The sequence below is a fragment of the Anser anser genome, assembly GCF_964211835.1.
Source record: "Anser anser genome assembly, chromosome: 22".
In the NCBI taxonomy this organism is placed as follows: domain Eukaryota; kingdom Metazoa; phylum Chordata; class Aves; order Anseriformes; family Anatidae; genus Anser; species Anser anser.
In genome coordinates, this window is record NC_139743.1 from 2,790,410 (window position 1) to 2,807,336 (window position 16,927).

General features: G+C 41.7%; 1 protein-coding gene and 1 long non-coding RNA gene across 13 annotated transcripts in view; one reads left to right on the forward strand and one right to left on the reverse strand.

The window, feature by feature from the left end:
* Positions 1-16,927, reverse strand: part of CADM1 (cell adhesion molecule 1) — a 243,093-nt gene that overhangs the window by 17,503 nt on the left and 208,663 nt on the right. For 6 of the 12 annotated variants that reach the window (XM_083808365.1, XM_083808369.1, XM_083808363.1 and 3 more), the window contains 2 exons: positions 14,948-15,019; positions 3,355-3,387 (listed from right to left, as the gene is read on the reverse strand). The exons of 1 other annotated variant lie outside the window; for it this stretch is intronic. In XM_083808365.1, coding sequence (XP_083664491.1) covers positions 3,355-3,387; positions 14,948-15,019 — 105 coding nt within the window. The remainder of the gene's footprint in view (positions 1-3,354; positions 3,388-14,947; positions 15,020-16,927) is intronic. 5 more of the 12 variants (XM_083808361.1, XM_083808368.1, XM_083808370.1 and 2 more) reach the window with 2 other exon arrangements.
* Positions 3,399-8,025, forward strand: LOC310885250. The gene is made up of 2 exons (XR_014574633.1): positions 3,399-3,547; positions 3,635-8,025. It is a non-coding gene; the product is annotated as an uncharacterized lncRNA (long non-coding RNA).

The following is a 16,927-nucleotide window of genomic DNA, read 5'->3' on the forward strand; positions in this document are numbered from 1 at the left end:
AGGCAAAAAGCGAGCTTGGTAATCTCACACAAAAACTTTCTCAGAGGGCAGCAACCCTGCAAGGCCGTGTTCCTTAGAAAGCTGTGGAGCCAGCACATTTAAGAAATCAAAAATTTGCATTTTGATTTTTAGGGGGAGGAGGGGTACAGGAGAGAAGAAAGGGAATGGGAAAAAACGTTTTCCAAGTTCAGTGGTGGCAGACTTCCGGAGCCAGTGCTGCCACAGCTGCACCAACGTGTGCCCTCATTTTGACTGCGTGCAGGCAGGGAACTGCGATTTCAAAATGCACCAGTGCTTCAGCCCCACTGGCTCCCTGACACATGAAGTGCAAAAGAGAAGGGAAGGAGGGTTTAAGTTCAGTAAACCCAGTGTAGTGCAGTGCAGCAGAAGCACAAGCCTTCCTGCCGGCCATGACCATGCTGTTATTGGAGTTCTGGCAATGAACAGTGCAGAGAAAGGAGACAGTGCATCAGAAAATTTACAGTTAAACTCTCATTTTTAAACAAAAGAGTTAACAATGTTCGTGCTTTAAGTCACTCATGCATTGCTGCTGTTAACTCCATTCCATAAGAAAACAGGAATGGCAGGGGTTTTGCTACCGCTTTTACATGCATACACATACAGGACTCCTTTTCCCCCCAGTCCTCTAGGATACACTCCAAAAAATTAAATTACTCAAAAATCCTTTCCCCGATTGAAGTATTGTGCTGGTTCCACACTAGCCTTACATTTCATTTTCTTTACCATCAATCTCTTTTTTTAGGTTTGGTTTGTTGGTTGTTTTTTTGTTTGTTTTGGTTTATTATTTTTTCTTCCCCCAATTCATTTGAAATCGTTTTTGGAGAAAATCCATTTGGCTTTAGTTCATGCCCATGCATTTCTAGTCATTCACATACATGCTCACTCCGATTGGACATTGGTAAGAACAAATGGCCAACGTACATAAACACCTGGTATACTCCATACACACTCCAGCAATACAAGCTTGGAAAGAAACCCCAGTCTTCGCAGGAAAAGAACCCAAGAGGGCAAACACAGTGGAGTTCAGTACAAAACAGGTTGATTTTTAAGGCAGAAAAGTCTGTCAAAACTAATTTGACTAGGTTTACTTGTCATTTCAGTTGTCAATCTTACTGCAGCTGCACTCCTCCCCCACAGAGGTTAAAATATTCAGAGGCCTTCCTCGAATTAAAAACATGCTTTCTATGGCTTTCCCTAACACAAAGATGGAGAGACTCCACGAGATGGAAACCATCAGGAATTGCACTGAAGAATCAGGCCAGGGCGACGTGGCTGCGATGCTGTGTCTCCCTGTCTGGTGCAAGAGCTTCCCGGCCTGACCTCAGGGAGAATCAGATTCTCGTGGGCTTTTCCCCAGAGCAGCCCCAGTTATCCACAGATTAAGGGGACTTGTGTGTCAGAAAAGGCTTCCCAAGACATACAGAAACAATGTCGGAAGTCAGGCTAATATCAAAACCGTCCGACCCTTCCCACGTTTAGGAATCAACCCCTGTACATGTGGATTTCTAGTGCTGAAAAAAAACCAGAAAGATGTGAATTTGTACTATTTTCTGATAGCACAGTCCTTTTTGTTATTTTGCCTGAATGTTCTACCTTTTCTTAGCAAATCCTGGCACCAAATGCACGGTGATCTCAGCTGAACTGAAGTACTGCGGTGGTGAGCACCCTGTGCCCACAGCGCCCACCTTTCAGCATGGCACTGCAAGGGCTGGCCAAAAGCTGATGGAAGAAACCCCCCCCGTGCGGCCCCTGAGGGGCTGGGAAGAGCAACTCAAGCTGATTCAACTGACAGGATTTTGGTAGCACAGCAGGATCTCAGGGGCTTCTCAACCTCCACTACTGGGGTAAGTGCTTTAGTAGATCAACCACCTTTAATTTCTATTGCCATGGAAAACAGCCTCACCTACATGAAAAAAGCTAAATTGTTTATCCATATTTTCCTGTAACATCAATTACCTAAAGCTAACAGGTCCTTTTTTTAAGTTGTTATTTAATTCAGCTATGGTACCATGTTCATTGTCTTTCACTGCCTTTAAAGCCTTCAGGACTTTCCCCACCAGGGGTGATGATTGGGTGATTAACGTTTTTGCCTTCATCTGACTTTCACAGGCATTAGTGTGGAGTGTGATGAGATGTCACTTGGGACTTCTATTACCTTGCCATGACTTCCATGGCAGTAGCTACAAACTTACTGATGTTGAATCTTGACATTATACAAAATGCATATGGGGAGATCAGCGATGTATAGAAAACAGAAGTATGTCTGAATGCCTTGAAGTTCTACATAAAGTGTAAAAATGCATCCATGTAGGTAAACTGGGAAAAGAACTGCTTTTCCCTCCATTTGGTAGCGGCAGTGCTGTTTAACCCCAACTTTACTCAGTCCTACATCTGCCTATATTACCAGAGCTGTGCTTTGTTGGGAGAAAGCAAGAAAAAAAATATAGTTCAGCACTACAGACTTCTGGCTTATATAATTTCATATCAGTAAGAAAAACAGTTGAATTATCAAACTTAAAAAAACTAAAATAGCAAACTCAAACATGGATTAGTCTTAATTAGAATTGTCAGAGGTTTTGGTTCTTCAGCTGAAAAGCAAGCTTGTGCCAAAAAACTGTATGCTCAACTTTCAGTCTGAAGTGACTATTTAAGCTTGCTTTAAAAATGTAGGAAGCTAAGGAAGCTGTCAAGCTGTTAGCTAGACTTCCTTGAGCAGATGAGAAGGGTTAGTTTGCTAGACTGCTATGCTGATAAGAAAGTGTTGCTATTTGTTTTTAAAATCTCCTTCTGCAGTGTAATAATGAAAACTTCCCTTCTGACCCCTCCAAGGCAAGGGGCTTGTCTGCCAAACTCCCGCAGAATACCAAGCATGCCACTCGACTCTGGTGCACCTGCTGGAGGCCACCTCTTATAAACTTGAATTAAAAAAAAATGCTGAAAATTTCATGCATCTTTTAAAAAATTAAATTTGAATTCGTATTTTCAGAAGACAGATTTCTTTTTAATGTTTGAAATGATTACCCCAGTAATCGAGATTGCTGAATAAATTATTTGCTTCCTTTGCGCTCCTCTTACATGTGTCTCATTTCTCCTGGATTTTGGGAATAGGTGCTGGCCTGGAACCACAATAACTGGCTATGAAACTCACAACTGAAATGACAAGACTAGACAGACTTTCAAGTCTTAAAAACTATGTTATATTTATGAGATCAGTCCACTTGAAACATGGTTTTCCCTTGAAGACTACGTTTTCCTTTTTTTCTTCCCCTTCCCAGGCTTGTCTTGCCACTCAGCAGTGCTGAGAAATAAGATAAACAGGAATGTGATACCAACCGTGAACTGCTGGTTCTGTCGTCGCCGTTGTGTCTACACACGGGAACAGAGGATTGGAGGAAGGGAAGAAACAGGAGGAACAGCATGCAAAAAAAGGGAAAATGGAAAAAATGGAACAGATAATATATGAGCAAGCTTTCAAAGAACATTGCGTGACAAGCAATAATAAAATGAAAGGCAAAAAGCATCTGAAGTGAGTTGCACTGTTTAGAAGACATGCCTCGAGTTCAAAAGCTATGAGCCTGAGGAAAACAGTAAATTTTTATTTTTTTTTCTCCAGGACCTTGCCAGAACAATTACTGGTGGTTGCAAAGTCATGGGAACATGAGATGGGGAGAACACCAACACCAACTCTTCTGTTGGTAAGTACCAAAACAGAAGCTCAGGACCAGCACACAGAGCTCCAGCACACAGAGCTGATGCTTAGAAAATATTTTTGTTTTTACACATTCAAACATTGCCTTCACCAAAACGCTCCCTCCAGCATCCAGTCTAGGTACCTGATCACCTGGCAGGACACAGTGAACGAATCTGGTTTCAGTTTCTTCTCCTTCACAGTGTAACCCCTGAGTCCAGACCATTTGTAGAGTTGGCAAACAAATGATAAATCTCATTGCACGCTAACTGCATACATGGCCTTTTTGCCTTCCTTACGCTGAACCACGCGCCCACAAGCTGCATCTCTTTTCAGTGTAAAAAAAGTTGTTCTGGAACAGACAAATGCAAGTAGATATTCCCAGTCCCTCTGATGTGAAACATGTCCTGAATTCTGGAGCTGAGTTTCACTGGGTCACACCCTCAAACTTTTTTTTTTTTGTGGTCAACAGTTATTTATATTATATTAATTTTTTGGGGGGTGGTTGTTGGTACGAAGCTGACTTTACTCCATTGACATTGCAAGCCACGGTAAATTTCTTGGAGTTGCCAACTCAGTTTCATCTCTTCAAAGGTGTTTGGAATGTGCAACTCTACAGACTGACCCAAAGTCACAGTCTTTTCTAGACAACTCCATTCTGACAGTGCACTATGCTATTTCAGATACCATTGGGTCTGAATCACACGTTATGCATGTTATCTAGAGTCCCATTATTTAGATAATGAGAAACTCAACTCTCATCTGGTTCTACATATCCTCCTCCTGTTTGCTAGGACCTATCAGTTGCTCTTATTAGACAGACTTGTTGGCTGCTTGCTCTAATAGTCTGGCTCTTCAGAATATAACCATAACTTTGTGAATACCTATCAACACTCTTAAACTGACAATAAAGCCCAGATGTGGTAATTCACAGCAAAGACAGGGCTTCACAGAACTCTGCTTGGTTTGATGCAGGCAATGTTTAAATGAAGCGCTCTACCGCATGCTTTGCGAACTAGCCTGGAACTTCAGTTTTGTAGCAACAATGGACAATTCACATTGGTGTTTCTGCTAATTAACTGCTGTCTGGAGAACCCTAGGAAGGGTAGCCTTCCTGCACATTCAGAAAAAGCAGTGGAAAAGTGAGGACCCATTCCTTTTTAATTTAGCTGAGGACAGCCCTAGTCTGGTTTTCTGAAGCACCAATGAGGACAAGAATCATACAAGGAATACACAATGCTTACAGATACAAGGTCTACATGCTTTAATTATAAAAGCAAAACAAATAAACCCTGCACAATTTAACAAACTACACCAAAATTTGCATAACAGATTATCAAGCTGTCATTAGCCTGTTTCCACTGCCAACATATACTGTTCTCATCTTGGCAATCAAATCTAACACACACTTAAATATGCTAGCATTTGTTCTCCTGCTGGGAACTCTGGTGGAGGCTGCAAGGGAAGCCTTCCAAAGCACAGATGAGAACAAGACTGGGACTCTTCTTTGTTTCTGAGTAGCAATCCTCAAATAATGCCTCATTTTAACCAAGCAAATGGTGAAGGGGAAAATGGTGGTGAAGGTGAGGGGGGAAGTTGTGTTTAGAAAGGATTATAAAACTGAGTATTAATTCCTGAGATAGCATCTTGGCATCTATAAATAGTCTCAATTTACTGTCTTCCTGAAATAAAAAAAAAGTTATGTCAGCTTTTACACTAAATAGAAAATCTGCTGAAAGCAAACTCGTATTCACGTGCTGGAAGAGATATTAGTCAAGAAACAGTGCAAACTGGACAGTGCATCTCGCTTCCCCATCTGGGGACAGAGACCAACAGGTTACAAAAAATAAAGTTCTCAAGCAGTTGTAAGTGCGAACAAATATCCAAGTCAAACAACATGTTGGCTGCAGCTGGAATGACAAAGTTATGATTAGCAAATGGTTTGGATGATTGCAATAGGAAACACAGACCAGTTAAAGTTTAGAATGAATTGTCTGGAAGTCCAGTTCAATCCCAGAGTCTTCTTTGAGAACGATTGTAAATACACAGTGCTCCAAAGAGGAATAATCTCACATTAAAATAAAGCAGAGGATACACTCCAACACACACACACTACTACAGCAGTTGCATTACAAAGGAGAGAAAAATTGCCATCATTGCTTTGGTATGAAATTAATGAATATATGTAAAACTGTGCATGCGCCAAGCTCCATCGCTGTTCTGCCTTATGTAAGAAGGAATATCCCAGGCCCTGCAATGTTGCTGCTAAGACAACCCAGAATTTTAAGACAGACTGGCTAACTTTAAACCTTTTTTTTTTTTTTTTTTTTAGAAAAGGATCTTTATATGCCAGACCAGACATACAGAACTCCGGTGATCAGACTTCTGCCCCAGACCCTAGATGAAAAATCATCTCTCCTCTCCTCATGTATGGAGCGACAAGGAAGTACTTGATATGCTTCTGACTTAACACAGGTTTAGCAAAGCCAGTGAAAGACTTTGCCATCACCAAAAAGCACCGTTCTGGTTGTGAGTGACAGGTGTGAACTGCAGTCACACAGTCGCACAAAGCTGATGCATATCATTTCAAATGAGTTGGTGCTGAACCAGGGCTGTTTTACAAGATGTGGCCAAGCAGAGAGGATGAAGAAAAGCAGAGAAACAAAGAAGTTCCATGTGGCACTTTTGACCTTAAGATGAAGATGAAACAGACAAGGCTTCTTTTCCTGATTTCAATCAGGAATACTCAACAAAAGTTGCTCTATGTAGAAGTATAACCAATGTAACGGTCTTTCAAAATCTACCTGTATGTAAGTTCACTAGAGGACTGATTCATAATTAAACAGGGGAGCCAAAATAGAACTACTGGCCTCCATAAAGCTCCACTTTTCACTTAATAATGATTTCTTTTTAGTATCATTGGTAAGAACAGACTTTACTGTGGCCAGCTCTTGAACGAGGAGAGTCACATACACTGTGCTGTGATACAGATGGTGACATCTGCCAAACAAGAAAACTCGGGCAACACCCAACTTTTACGCATTCACCGCTTTGTTAAGTAGCTACACAGCCACACACACACACATATCTGCATGCATTTATGAAATTACTGCACAAAAGCATCTGGGCAACATTTAATTGAGTTACAAGCTCCACTGTTATGCCTTCTAATTTTTTCAAATGGATTGTCTCCAACTTAAAACTGTTGGCTGAGTGTGACAGACTGGGCCTTTAAACCAGTCTGTAATTAGTCCACAGCCTTGAACAGAATGAGCACGATGGAGAAAATTAAAACCCTAGTAGCTAAATTAAATGCACAAACTTGAATGCTTATTTTCTTTCTTCAATTGAACTGCAGTGCTACAGCCTTAGAGAAATACACTGATACATTGGAGCTTAACAACACACAGCTATTGCAAAGAGCATTATAGCAGCACCTAATCAAAATAACAGCAAAACACACATTTCATATAAAGCTTTTTTTTTTTTTTTTTACCACTTTCAATAGATATTAATAAAGTATGAATATCTACTTGATAACTTGACCACTGACTTATGGAGCTCTTATTCTTTCTGATTTTCTAGACTACTTCAGATTTAGTTACCAGGACAAGCACAGATCCCTTCACAGTACTGTTTTCACAGCAACCTTAGGTATCAGTGTTCTGTACTATAAACAGAAGATTTCTGCTTTATTTCAAACCTTCAAGGCAAATAAAAAAAACCCCTATGCAAATCCTCCTAATTTCCACTGACCTGTAACACCTGTTAGACATTAACAGTCGTGTTACCTTTCAGCTACGTTGTGACACAGTTGTCTGAGGGGCAAAAGAGCTTAAAAATCCCCACAAAGTGAAAAACCACGGCAGTCCTTCCTGTCTCCAAATATTCCTCAGAAGGATGGATGAAAATGTACTGTGCATTATGATCCTATATGACGGACCTCTGTAAAGCGATTCCAGCTTGTGCTGAAAGCTTTTGTATATGGGCATGTTGCAATGCACCCCAGAGACAATTTGATTTGCAGAGCAGATGTTTCACAAAAATAATCACAATCTGTATGGAAGCTGTGTGTGACAAGAACAAAAATATTCCTAAATCAGTGCTGCAGCTCAGGCTATGCCTCCCTATGTTTTTCCAGCAAGCTCTAAAAGAATTTTGTTTTTTATTTAAATCCTGACCTCCTGAATATAGTGCAAAGGACCTTTACAGACCCAGCTGCAACTTCATCCAGCGGCCAACACCAACTTATTCAGGCTCAGGCATTCACCCACGCCGCCCTGCTGGCACTGGCCTGGCAGCACCTTGTGTCCAGAAAGCTGGCCCGCCACGCTGCGGCATACGAAACCTGTGCAAACGTTTCCCTGTCTGTACTCCACCCATTCTCAGCTCAAGGTGTCCCAGGGGATGGGGTGTCCTGTGCATGGCTCCCTCCTGCCCTCGCTTTCCCGAAGATACAAGTTTTCGGCAGGACACAAGGATGGTTTCTGCATCGCTTTCACTGCATTATCACTCGTAACACCAGGCATGACAGTACCGTGTCTGCTACTGACTGTAAGAGGTACCAGAAGACTGGATTTTATTTTATTTTTAACAGGCCTGTGAGTTATTCTCTCTTCCTTTATTCCTTTTAATGTGGTCACATACCGGATGAAAATGTCAGAAGAGTGCAGTATCATCTGTAAATTAACTTGACATTTTACCAGGGACATGCAGAAGCTTCAGCTAAAAGCAAAAGCTAAGCAATAAATAATTTGGGGAAGCAAATCACCACACCAAGTCTCCATGCAGCCAGCCCCAGGAGGCAGGCGGCACCTGGCCCCACACGAGTCTCCCCCTGGGGCTGCTGGCACCACGACCGCTCTGAACAGGGCAGGGGCGAAAGCACCCAAGGAGGACGTGTGTGGCCCGCACAGTCAGGCTGGAGCCGACCACAACCATCCTTTTAATCTGACAGGGGAACAGACACGCTTGCTATTTACGATGAAACTCTATGTGAACACCACCACCAGAAACAAACACAAGCAACCATACCTGATCAGATATAAAGCCTGCGATGCTGCTAGTGCACATCTACTTCAGTAATCCCCACGTTGCCTCTTCACCTCCTACAAACCTGCTACAAGGTAATTTGAGCAAAGAATGGCTTTTATTGCATTCTTCCCACCCACTACCTTTTTGGATTAGTGTTGGAATAAATCCCATACAACTGTAGTTTTTCCACACAACCAGATGTAATCAGAAAATAAAAAACTTCTGCTAAGGATAAAATAATCATTATCCTCATTTTAAAGAAGTTTTCTGGCATGTGAATTCATGGCCTGAAAATGTCACACCATTTCTTTTTCAATAATTTAAGATTTCTATATATTATTACTTCTTAGGTAGCTAATATGGTATGAAAACGTGTTTTCTATATGGACCATACAGAGCTGGCATCTACACAGCCTTTGTCAAGTAGACACAAAGGATCTCCACCCTCATTCACTTCCAGTAGGGTAATGCATGGCCCCCATGGGCAAAAAGGAGAGCTCAGCCAATACATGAGACTTGTTAAGATGCAACATTCAGATTCAGCATCACTTAACAGTTCCTGTTGTGGAGCTTGCTGACTTTAGAACAGCTTCGAGAGAAACTGAACTTGCTTGGGTCTGCTTACAAAAAAAAAACCCACCATCCTGGAGGAACTTAGTGTTTTGACAGCACGAGCTCAGTGCTTTTCAGTGGATCTCATCAGGGGGCACGAGCATTCTTGGGAATTTTTAAACCAGAACCACTGCCTGCAATGCCTCAGCCCCGTGAACATGCACACCTGTTACTGCATATTCTAAGGGATATTTGGTTTTAAAATAGGGTTTAAAACTGCACTAAAGACATGCAATAGTCACATCTGCCAACTTGGCACTGTTGCAAGATGGACAGCCTGGGCTTCACAGAATCAATAGCACCCAATGCAAGGCTTGAAATACTGGTAACGTGCATGCATGTTGCACCCTCAGGTCTCCACTAGAATGGTTGCCAAGACACCTGCAAGATCTAGAGAAAGTGTGACAAATGCAAATTTGGATGTACAGGTAATTCTGTAGATCCTGGGGTGTGGAAGTGTATGTGCTAGGCAAGTCCAGAAGGCAGCAAAAGAGTGTTTGAAATGGCAGGCTAAAACACTCCATTCTTCCTTATGCCAAAGATGAGGGCTTGGTTATTATTAAGAACCTTTATCTCCCAGGAAACAACAGCTGTCCAAAACCACTATTTCAAGTAACAACTCTGGGGGTAATTCAAATTATGCAGTTTGCTCTGCTGTATCATATTGTACATCTTAATGAACAAAGCCACAAGGACAATTTGAACTGATAAAAAAGGGCTTGCCGGTGATAACAGCTGAAACACCAAAGGATGGTCAGAATATCAATGCAGTTGGAGGATATACTAAAAAGATCAAAATGTCACGCAGGAAATCTTTTCAAGCACCTACACTGAAGCAAAGCAACAGTGACAGAGGAAAAGCTTTAAAGGTCGTGCTGTTTTGGAAACTTCACCGCTGTTCAGCTTTTCCTTCTCCTGGAAGAAAGAAGTATGTTAGCTTTTCAGAGTTTAGCTGTGATCTTCCCCCAAACCTCCGTGCCACAATACTACTTTATCAGCTCAGCATGCCTTTGCAGGTCAAGTCTACAGCAGCGCTGGTACAGCATTTTGATTTGTCAAGCAACAGCAGCTGCTAAAGGCACCCTGTGCTCTACACAGTGACTTCAGGGGGCTAGGGAGGGATTGTGAGCACAGCCCGGAGCTCACTGCACCCCCAAGGCTGGGGAATAATGACCACGTTACATCATATACCTACACGTTGCATTACTTGCCCTCTCCTGTTTGCTGCACCTATTGCTCTGGCTTGTATTTGCTGAACAGTGTCTATCATCACTCAGATAAACTCTTGGAGGCAGAATTGCATTTCCCTGTCATGTCTGAACACAGTTAGAATAGAAATACTGTATGTAAGCAAGTACAAAAGATGTCTGTTGTTGGAAGCTGCTCAAAATGAGTAACTTACCATGCATGTGGAGTAGCAAATGTAGCCCTTTGAGATTGTTCTGTTAGATAACTTGTTCTGGCTTCATTTTTCCCTGCTAAAGCTATCTCCAATAACTCAAAAAGAATAATTCCAATAAAATTTTCTATGGGCATCTAAAAACACGAGCTTTGGACATAAGAATTTGTTTCAGTGCAGGTCTCTTCTCTCCATTCCTCCTCCCCCCTCCCCCTTTTTTTTCCTGATTAAATCAAAAATTTGTTTTTTCAAAACTAGTCTGTGGCTTCGGGGGACACAAACTAGGCCAGAATTATACCAGAAATGGGGAGTGGATGGGTGGGGAGACAATGGTGAAAGAACATAGATTTAAAACTCTCCTCATCCTAAGGAAATGTTTTTAACCTGGCTGGAAGATTACTCGCACCTTGCCTGCTGGTGGAAACAAAAAATGCTCCCATCTGCTAACAAAGCCATTACGCCACAGTAGAATATTTCAACAGTTTGGTGATGACAGGAATTAAGTTATCAATTGTCTCTTGAGGCTTTAAAAAGTGTTTCAACACTGCTATGCTATGTAATTCTAAAGATTATGTTAATTTGACCTGATTTTTTTCATCTACAAAATCTCCTACCTATTGAGAGAAGTACATTTCCAGGCTTCGTACCGCCTGGCAGTAGAAGCCCGCATGACCAGCAGCAGCTACTAACGTTCAATGCAGGCTGGAAGCAGGAGTTAATTTTGCCACCCGTTCATCAGACCTGGCCACCCAGCCACACACGGCGGGCTGCCTGCTGCCTGCAGGAGCTCTGACCAAAGTGCCCAGCTGTGTGACCTTTAATCCGGGGCAGGAGGAGCATACATTACACCCCACCAGTGCAGCTTTCAGCGTAAGATAAATACAGCCACAGCTGCCTGCCAAAGATGCAGTTAACATCCGAAGATGGGGATTTTAGAAAGTTGTCCTGGCATACTGGTTTGGTGACTACTAAAAAGGTAAAATTCTTCACAGCATCATCCACTTCGCTGGAGTTCAGGCACGTCACTTGGTTAATACGTACAGAAAACATACATATGCACGTTTATGCACAAAGAAGTGAGGCTAAATGTTAACTCTTCTTTGTGAGAAATGCTATTAACTTGTGGGCAGAACACGTGAGGGCACATTTTAAGAAGGTTCAGCATTGCAACAGTGTCAGGAAAGAATACAGAAATCTCTCTTATCAGCTTCTTGTTAGCAAATCTTCTTCCTACATACCACAAGCACTAACTGCTGGTATCAATGAATAATTGTAGATGTTCATTACATTTCTTGTAATAGCCTTGTCAGTAGTTCAAAACCAATACTGAAATTCATCAAGGAGGTGACTGAACCTGTCCAGGTTTTGCCAACAGGAGGTCAGCAAGCTTGTAGATTCTCCATCATTGCAAATAAAGATGTGAGGAAAGCATAGGCCAGTCACACGCACCTGAAACCAAAATACTTCTGCTAGGCTGACAAAAAAGCAACCCACAATTCTGCTCGTAAAGGAAATAAAGAACTGCGGTCAATGAATCTTAGTAGTGTGCACTGAATCATTTTTCAATTTAGTCATACTTCCTTATAGCGTAACAACCTCAAAAAGGGTAGTGCTGAGCCTGTGTTCAGGGAAACGGTTTGCTCTGATGGAAAGTTACCCAGGAGGAATAGCTGGGGAAGTATCAGGTCAGAAAGCCCTCACTTCCTGAAAGACCATCATTAACATGGAGTAAAGTCTTCTCAGGACAAGAACCCACAGTGCTAAGCTCAAGAGTGGAAGAGTAAGGAGCAGGGATTTAACCTTCACGGATGCACACGTCCAGGCGTTTGATCACTGACAGCGACCAGATGGTGACAACTCACCTACTGCACCCGGGAACGTCGTGTTGCTAGCTCCCTCAAAGGCTAAGGAAATCCTGGGATCCTTGTATGTCTGAAGAAGTAGTAGGAACTAAATTTATATTACGAGGGCTAATGTTTGAATGCTGGATGGGAAATATTATAAGGGGAAACAGGCTCGAGAGGAAAGAGTAAGAAATTATTCAAACTAAAGAGAAAATGGAGTTTCCTCACATTTTAAGGCAGAGTCAGTGGCGCTCTGGTGCACTGCAGTTATGGATGTACACAGGGGACTGAGGAAAAAGTCTGGGTGAAGAAGACTAGGTTAGAAAAGCCTGTATTCTCCATGTTCAAAGCAAACTTCCGTGGGATGACTTCAAAAATGGTTTCTTACACCTTTGGATAGGGTCTCGGGAAGCACCTGGCTTTAGTCATGAGGGTGCTGAGCCAGGTCCTGGGGAAGTGCAGGACACCACTGACTTGTCAGCAAGGCAGAAACCCACCCCGCTGTGCCCAGTGCCACGGCTGAGCCACACGGTGACAGCAGGAAGAATGTACCTACGTTCTCACTCAACTCAGGCAGGAGTCTAGACGACAGCCCTGTTCGATTTCAAGGAGAATCCACCTCCCCTTCTTGTTTTTAACAGAAAAAAAAGTTAGAAAACTACTGCAGAGGAGAGCTTAGAAGCCTAGAGGATACTTAAAATTCACAAACAAGTTGCAATGATTGCAGCAGAAGAGCAAGCAATAATACTGCTATTTATTATTAACAACTACTACTTCAGAGTTTGAAATAGCAGGTGAGGTTGGCACACACTTTTACAGCAAGTCCTCAGGTGATCCCTGAAATGACAGGCTGATAATAACTCAGTTCCAGGGAAAAGGACAATTGTTAATGTTAGCAGGCACTGACATAAACATGATGGGGTCAATCAAGCATCAAGACAAGTTCTTCCTTTTAGCCTTCTATAATTCACTGAAAGCATTAACAAATTACTGTAAAACAAAAGAGAACTGTATGCATGTTTCTTTACACTGACAGACACTGGACCAAGTTTCTCTGCAAAAGGCTCTTAAAGAGACACTGAAATAATAACGTTTGAGAACTATTCTGAAATGAAAATCGGTTAAGAGATTAAAAGCGGAACTGAAATAAAGTGACTAAATCGCAAAATGGGGAAGTGTTCACTGGAGAGTGCCTCAAGCATCCGAACCTGGGTGCCTGGAGTTCAATATTATTAATAGCCACCTGGAAAGAGGAAGACAGAAAATGGCAAAGTCCAGACAACACAATGGTATATGGAAGACAGCGCACAGAAAGTGCATATTAAGGCACTTTGGAAGGAAGACTTCAATTGCTTGTCCATGCTAGTGGAGTCTGATTTGGTTGCAAAAAACCTCAGAAGGAAAAAGCCACAAAATGCCCTGAACAGGACAGTTAGAATCAGCTGAGCAAAATCATAAAAGCAAATAAAATGTGACGGTATTTACAAAGTGGATGGTTTAGAGCAACAATAAACATTATACCATTAGCTATTCAATGGTCCATTCTCACCTGCAGTTTGTCACTTCTACCTCAAGAAAAAAAAAATAGAAAAGAAAAAAAAAGGCAAAAGCAGCAGTTGAAAAAGAAAACATCAGAAAAATGACAATGCAAATGAATACAGAGAAATTAGAAAGGGCTTTCTTATGAGAGGAGAAAGTTGGGTCTAGTGAGGAAATATGATGCATGTGTGTAAAACAGAGGTGTCTCATGATCACCTGGTTGCTTCTGTTCGTCTTTTCTTACCAGATAGGCATAAAGCTAAATTCTAAAAGCCAGCTCTTCAAAAAGGTTCCTACAGATACTTTTTGACTCAATAAAAAAAAATAACTGGTGGAATTCATTTGTCTGTGAGACTGAGGTAGACAGCTTATTACAGAAATACAAAACACCTATGCATGAGAAAAAGCATCTCTACATTAGGTGAATTAAACCACTAAAGACCAAACTTTATGCTTCCAAGTACAAATTGCTCAGAAATTGGTACTGATGGGGTTCAGGGTGAAGCAACTCCCCGTGTTAACTGAGTTCTAAGGCTATTTATATCCTTCATTTGAAAGTACCCAGTTTTTGCCACCAGTAACTGAATTAATAGCTTTTTCTGACATGGCAATTTCCATGTTTCAGAATCACCTGCAGTAAGGACTATCCAACTCATTGAACTGCCAGATTAGGACTCGCACAGTGGGTGTATTTGAGAAAAAAAATCAAATGATTTGTTTGTTGTTTTTCCCCAGGCTTCAAGCTCTGCTTAAATACATAAAAGACAATAAACATTCAGGACATTTCCAATGGTTATGAAGGTACCATACCTGTGATGGTGGTAGGGATGGTGGTGGTAGTGGTGGTGGTTGTTGTGGGAGGAGGGATAGTTGTGGGGGGATCTGGATAAAATATAAAAAGGAAAATAATAAAAAAGCAAATTAAGAAAAAACAAGCAGAACACAACAGTGATCAATAATGATCAGAGAAAAACAAGGACGCTAAGAAGCAGCGTGGCTGTTGGGTGCCCTTCCTCCTCTAAAACCAGGTGGTGACTTTCCAGCTGGCTTTAAAGACAAAGGGCCAGATCCTCAGCAGCTGAACATCGTTTCTAGCTCAATCCGCATCGGGGAGCTATGCAGAGACATACTCTAGCTGGAGAATCTGGCCCAGAAACTCTCCCCCCCTTTTGCCTTCTACAATGCTAAACAAAATAAAAATAAACAAAACCCAGCATAAATTAGTCAATGAGAGAGAGAGAAATGGAATGGGAGAGCTGTAAGAAAAATAAACTGCACACTTTCCACAACAAAAAGAACAGTTTACATGTACAAAGAAAGACACAATGGTGCTTTGTTGTTTGTCTACATATACATTTGAAAATCCAGGTGGGAGGTTTGTGTGAGGGGCCCTGCTGTGCTTAACAGACTAAATATCAACAGCACATGAATATATCTCACTTTTTTTTCCAGGGCTGTTAACTTCACTATTCTTCCTCTATGAATACACGTCAGCAGGATGTTAAAAACTACTTCAAAGATAGTAATAAATACAAAGAAATGAGAACATCATTACTAAATATCAATTTCAAGGTACAAAAAAAAAATCACCAAATCTTTTTATAAAAAAGCCGATATTTTTCTGACAATTTTATTTCAACATTCTTGGTTTTGCTCATAGTGCATCATTAATGAGAAACACAGATAGTGAGATGTTTCTCTTTGTAACTAATAACCATTTCTCAGAGACACTTGACCTGCTAAGAATCAAACACTGCCACTCTTCCCAGTATTTATATTATGTACAGGGGCACATCCTCATCAAAACTATTGGGCAGGAGAAGGTAGATATGAGAAGATGTAAAAGAAAAAATATGTATCAATGCCCAGATGATCAAACTGAATGTGCTAAGTAGTCGGGAAGACTTTGAACTACAGATTCATCCTGCAATAATAGAGCATGAAACATTTCAGAGGCTTTTGATTTTAGGTTTTCTCTATAGCATGTCAACTTTTCATCACTAACACATCTGCTACTCTTTTATCTCCAAGTGAGCTCTCAGATTCCCTAATTAATACATCTGAACTTTAATTATATGCTGCACCTTTATTGTATTCCGTACAACTTCCAGAAAGTTGAGAAACATTACCTTGGAGTTCGCTTCACTGTGGAGACAGATAAAATAAAGCGGTCATTTATGCTGAGTGCCATTTTGTCCTGCTCCTAGAACTTCCTTCTTGCTCTTTGCCCAAGGCCATGCTGATGAGATGCTGCCACTTCTCCACAGTAGTAGAGATGGAACAACTGAAGTACAGGAATAAAGTCCCTGCCCTTTCATTGCGCAAGCAGAGGCAGATAATCCCAGCTCATTTCACAAACTGCACTGGGAACGGTGCTGTGCAGCAGACTCTTTCTTGATAAATGCAAAAAAATGAATGTTTGCTAATTGTGCCAGAAGTTTCTAGAAAAATGTGTCTGCCCACTCCCACAATGAGGAAAAGCGTGAAAAGAATTTTAAAAACAAGCATATTTTCAGTCTGCGTCAATGTGATTAGACATCCTTACACCATGTGTGCAACAGAGAAAGGTGTGTTAAGCACAGATCAGCAGCGGTTATTTTGCAAGCCCTGGCTGCTGGCAATCATTTGCACTTAATGCCATTTAACTGTAGGTGCATTCGTTTTGTATGGAGACTAAGCCACCCCTACCTCTTGTGAAGGTGTGCCAGCCCAACGCTGTGCTGCAGCCATCGCTACTCCACCGCACGCCTCTGGTGGGGACGGCCCCGTGTGCACGTCCCCCCGCTCCCA